General features: G+C 41.8%; 2 protein-coding genes across 2 annotated transcripts in view; both read left to right on the top strand.

The window, feature by feature from the left end:
• Pmar_PMAR028025 (hypothetical protein) overlaps positions 1-730 on the top strand; it is a gene marked incomplete at both ends in the record, with an annotated part of 2,559 nt that extends 1,829 nt beyond the window's left edge. The window contains one exon of the mRNA XM_002766599.1: positions 571-730. Coding sequence (XP_002766645.1) covers positions 571-730 — 160 coding nt within the window. The remainder of the gene's footprint in view (positions 1-570) is intronic.
• A 337-nt stretch (positions 731-1,067) lies between these two features.
• The window catches only part of Pmar_PMAR028024 (hypothetical protein), a gene marked incomplete at both ends in the record, with an annotated part of 5,701 nt that continues 1,201 nt past the window's right edge, over positions 1,068-5,567 (top strand). The window contains 9 exons of the mRNA XM_002766598.1: positions 1,068-1,148; positions 1,299-1,451; positions 1,690-1,832; positions 2,130-2,217; positions 2,299-2,384; positions 2,948-3,050; positions 3,333-3,525; positions 3,571-3,704; positions 4,875-4,952. Coding sequence (XP_002766644.1) covers positions 1,068-1,148; positions 1,299-1,451; positions 1,690-1,832; positions 2,130-2,217; positions 2,299-2,384; positions 2,948-3,050; positions 3,333-3,525; positions 3,571-3,704; positions 4,875-4,952 — 1,059 coding nt within the window. The remainder of the gene's footprint in view (positions 1,149-1,298; positions 1,452-1,689; positions 1,833-2,129; positions 2,218-2,298; positions 2,385-2,947; positions 3,051-3,332; positions 3,526-3,570; positions 3,705-4,874; positions 4,953-5,567) is intronic.

Here is a 5,567-nt window from a genome sequence, read left to right as displayed (position 1 = left end):
CGTAGCGGACTCAAGTGCCATTCTATATAATTAGCATTATATTACATCCTGTTTATATTATATTTATTGGAGTTTCACCACCCTAGTGCTATGAAAAACACTTGTGAAAACCACATTTCACGACTACTGCACATCACCGCGAATATCGCTTTTTTCACCGAGTTTTACGCCACTCCGCGTAAAACGGATGAACTCCATATGCTAATATTTCATATACGATATATTCAATTACTTGTTTATAATATATTTCATATTATATTATATACATATTATGATGTCCATCTTGAGATGTATTTATTTATTATTAGTTCATTGGAGTTTCGCCCGGGATATGAAAAACACTAGTGAAAACCATGTTTTACGACTACTGCATATCACCGCGGATATCGCGTTTTTCCCCGAGTTTTACGCCACTTCACGTAAAACGGGTGAAATCCCATTATATAAATATACTATGAATTGATTCATGCACTCGGGACAGATTCTCCAACGATTGTGCACGCATCTTAGTGAATAAATCTCTCAACATTGCTGAGTTTATCATTTGGAGATTTTGAAAATATGTGGCAGGTACGAAAAGGATTATCGTTCTTCTGACCCTCTGGCGGTTCCATTTATGTGTACGAAGGAGCTCAAGCGGAACATGCTCAACGAGGCAGGGTTACGTTTAGCCTTGAGGAATGATATTCTTCAGAGTTTGATAACAATGGGGAAAATGTTGCTAATGTGATTATGACATTTACATGGGAAACTGATTGAAGAATGTGCTCCTAGCCATGTGAGGAATTCAAAATGAGTTTTCCCCGGGAACATTCTCGATGATTCCCTGCTTACTTTTCCCACAGTTTGTTGTCGAACGTCATAAGGTCCTCAGAGTTATGCACCAGAGGCACTTGGTCATTTACAGTAGGCCATAGGAACGTTTGACAGAAATCGAGGAATTCTTCAAATCCATGCCGTGCTAGCCATACGTGGGAAATTCAAAATGAGTTGCCTGGCTCGGTTTTTGTATTATTCCCTGCAACGAAGTGCTCGAGGGTGTTTATGGCTTATTTTAGGCACATAAAATGAATCAGAGTCCCAACTTGGTCGTAAACGAGGCATTATGGGAGGCGTACTTAAAACGAGCGGCGCAGCTTTCTGATAAGGTGATATGTGGAAAAGGAAAAAAAATTTTCACGCCATGTGAAAATTTCTGGTAATTTTTCGGAGAGAATTGTGGTTGGTAAAGCGCGTGTAGAGGAAAAAATTAGTGAAAAATGTTGGGGGAAATTATTATTTTTTTCCTATTTTTTCAGTGCCATTTTCGATCGCTGCTGAGAGTGTTCCAAGCTGCAGCATCTGTACGAATATATAATCGTCGAGTTATACCATACTACCGTACATTATTGTCGGCATGTGCGGTGAAGTTCGGCGAGATGAAACCGGAGAATTTCTGTCATCTGATGCAGGTGAGATCGTATATGGCAGCTACTGAGACATCGTAGAACATTATTCATGATGATAACACTGGAGTTTCACTCGAGATATGAAAAATATATTTCACGACTACTGTATATCGCGAAAATCGCGTTTTTCACAGAGTATTATGCCACTTCACGTAAAACTGGTGAAACTCCAGTACACTAGTATAATATATAGTTATATTATGAAGTATTATCTAATATTCATTGACCTTGTTGAATTTAGGCACTTTCTCGATTGCAGTACAGGGATGAGAGGTTAGTAATGATGTTACAGAAAACGGCATTGACTTGGCCGACGGTGACGCACAAGATCCTCGTGAAAGCTGCTAACTCGGCGGCTAAGCTCGACCTTGCTTCTCAGCTTTGGTGAGAAAACTGGGGGAAAATTTTCGGGAAAATGGGGAAAATTTTTCCGGTTTCTAGATTACCGTTGTTATTAATTGTGAATATTTATGGTTGAATTTTTGTTATAGTATGTTCGAGTAAAAAAACGAAAAAGGCGGAGCGAAGACAGCAGATCAGTATAAAAGACGACTGAGTCTTGCTAACATGGCAAGGCACTTATCATGAAAAAAATCGCGGAATTTTTTTTTATTTTTTCGTTATATGGCTGACTGTTTTGGTGATAATCTGATGGTTTCTGTGGGTACCGCGTAAGATCAGGTGTAAACCTCTGTCGATTGCTTTGTCGCAAGCAGTATGTGAAAATACTCTCATTGTGAAGGAGTTTATGAACATCAAGTGGATAACAGTAAGGGAAGGAGAAGGATTCGATTTCCCGTTTGATTGGTTCGGGCTTACCGTGGTTCGTGCTGGTCGCGGGGTTCCTCAGGTTGTGGAGATGTTTGATGATGCTACTATGATTAACTACTTGTATCGGGCGGAGGCAGTGAAGAGGGAACAGCTTAGTGATATGAGGTGAACAACGGGAATTAGTAGTAGCATTATATCACTATTAACAACATGTTTTTATATGCATGTGGAGTATTCAGGAGTGTTTGTATTTTAGCTCAGTTGGAGTCGCCCGCTGTTAGGAGTGGGGGAAAATACGCATGGCCAACTACATGTGTTGGTGACAATGGAAAAAATTCGAGGAAATTTTGGGAAATTCTTGTTGGTTTTTCGGCAATTCTACACTGGAGTTTCACCACCCTAGTGATATGAAAAACACTAGTGAAAAACATATTTCACGACTACTGCATATGACCACGAATTTCGCGTTTTTCACCGAGTTTTACGCCACTTTACGTAAAACGGGTGAAACTCCACTGATCGGTATACTATAATTAATGAGGCATTCCCGAGCTTAGCTGAGGAAAGCGAAAATCTATTCCAACATTGGCTGTAAGCATTGATCTGTCGAGTCAGCTCGGTTAGTAGTGTAGAATTCGTGTGAATGTTGAATTTTATCCGAAATTGATGTGTGCGATTTACGGTATAGGTATGAGGAATTTGGCAACGGAATGGTTGATGCTTTTTAGGTACAGTAGGCATTTACAGGTGGTGGAGATGTATGTACGACTGTGTAAGGAGGAAAGTGTTTGGGAACAATTGGATGATAATGTGAAGGAGTTCCTCCGCGATGTAAGTCGGAATTATCATAGATAATTGTTTTCAACCCGCGGTTACTGTTGATCTTGACAATTTGTGTTGGGTGGTGTTCTTTACGTATATGTAGGTAGGTCGCAGGTTCGATCCCTGGGCCCGGCATGCGGTACTTCGTTCATTTTCGGTTTTCGAATGCGGGCATAACTCGCACGATGTGAAATGAATTCTAATGTGTAGAGATGGACTTATAAAAACCTGTATTTTCTACAGTTCGGGTTGGCCTTGCGATATGCGGTAACGTGAACGTGTGCGAATCAGTTGCGAAGTGACGAGAAGAGTGTCGAGGATGAGCGCGAGCGGCTAAAGGAGGAGAAGAAGAAGTCGAAGGAGAGGCAGCGGAAAGAGCTGCACAAGTACAAGAAAAGACTGAAAAAATACGGTGAAAAAGCGCGACCGTTGGCTGTCAAAAAAACTAAGACTCAGCGACGAGCATTGAGCTGCGAGCTCCATGGTGAGTCGGTTTGTATTGTGGTTGAGATGAGCGCACTTGTGTCAGGGGAAGTAGCTGAGCTGCTCGTCGGAGTAGGTTTGGAATTGATGATAGGAGTGAAAGCGGGGCCTTTCAATTTGGATATGTTCCACGCTGCAACGAATACAGTCATTGAAGTGTGCCCGGAGTGGCAGTTTTATGTAAGCGATATGGAGTGGTCGTTTAGATGTGTTGGTGATGGTATTGATATTGTGAAGGAATTTTGGTAAAATTCTCTTTGGTTTCTGTACACTTCTACCCGAATTCGTATGTAAACTTGTATAGTTAGTGAGGAAACTCCTGAGTTCAGGTGAGGAAAGCGAACATATATTCCTCCAACACTGGCGCTATGTGCATGGGGCCATGCACTTGTGTTGGAATGTCATTTTTCTAGTTTAGGCGTTCGATATAGAAGTTAAGACACGACATAGTGTAGATGTAAATCGGAAAACAACGAGATTTTTTTCGGAATTTTCTTATTGTCTTCGACACATGTAGTTGACCATATGCGTATTGGCATTAATTGTGAAATACATTTACTCTAAAAATTAATGTTTTCCATTATGACGCTGTGTGGTATTAATTCTGACTTTTTGAAACTACTTTCGCTTCGCCGTCTATGATCGAAGAGAGAATGACGCTAGCTACTGCTTTCGCGAACTGTGGCAGTGTCAAGCAGAAATACAGTGTGTCCAATTTTGATGGTCCAAAACGGAAAGATTTCGCTAATGATTAGGAATCCGAGACCCCGAGCATTCTGAGTTCCAAGCGTATGAAATGTATCACTATGTATTATCATAGTCGATGACGAATCGTTATAGAGTTAAACTGGGCGAAGAACATAAGTCTTCGGCACGCTGCCCAAATTCGATAGTCCCATTTTAACTCGAGTATATTGTGATTTTTTGGGTAGCTGTCAAGCCCACTGGTGACACTAGTTCACGAGGGGTTAGTGTAGAAGTCGCATCTTATGTGTATGCGTGTAATGGTTAACCAAAGAGAGTGATCACTCACCGCTCACTCCGTCTCGTGGTGGGCGCTGAATCTGGGATGGACCACACTCTCCGCTGAGCTCCTCGTCCAACTCGCATCTCAACACCCACCACTGTCGAGTAACTAAGCACGATCTGACTTTGACGGTTGTCTACTCTATGAGATAATAGATCACTACTCCTATGCCGTATCCATACACAACACTCGTCATATTGCAATCTAATAGATGCGAAGTATTTTACAATCTTGCCACATCACAAGATGCCATCTATCACAGCACAACTCGCCGTGATAACTCGCTGAAGAGCCATCGGTCAGCGTTATGGTTTGGCACTCAGGCCAAGACTACACATCTCACCTCGCGGAGCAGAGTACGACATATGCTTATACGGAAAATGGAATTCAACTTGGCGCTGGTGAGCTGGGTGTATTGGTATCAGTGTGGGAAAGTATGCACACGTGTGGACGACAATATAAAAATTCTGAGGAAATCGCGAGGAATCCTCATTGGTTTCTGTATACTCCTTTTCGAATTCATATATAGTTCTATAATATAGAATCTATATTCAACTCCGACAATCAGTGAGGAAACTTCTGAGCTGAGCTGAGGAGAGCGAACTTATATACCATCGCTGAGTATTATAGTCGTATACTGGTGAGGAGTTGGTAGTGATCCAGGTGCCTTTTCAAACGTGGGAAAGCCTTCCGAGTGCTAATGAGAGGCTTACATGGCTGAGTCGACATTTGCCTCGACATTTGGGGCTGCCTGAGCTCGTCGAGCTGCGGGGTACGGAGGTCAAGGAGTCGTGTTGAATTCATGTCGCTGGATGTTTCCGTACCACACGTTTCTCGTATCGGTTCTCTGTTGTGTTATACTTTAGTACAACTTCAACAGTTAAAATACTTGGCGACAATAGTGTATTGATGATTTCGACTGGCCAAGTGTGAATCGGTTATGCAATTTCTGTCCTTTTTCCATCTCATTCTCTATAGCTATCACAATTGTTTCGTCTACTCTCGTCCCCTGTTTA

Source organism: Perkinsus marinus (assembly GCF_000006405.1).
Source record: "Perkinsus marinus ATCC 50983 genomic scaffold scf_1104296972422, whole genome shotgun sequence".
Classification (NCBI taxonomy): domain Eukaryota; phylum Perkinsozoa; order Perkinsida; family Perkinsidae; genus Perkinsus; species Perkinsus marinus.
The sequence above is the reverse complement of the archived record's forward strand: the minus strand, read 5'-3'. Positions and strand labels throughout refer to the sequence as shown.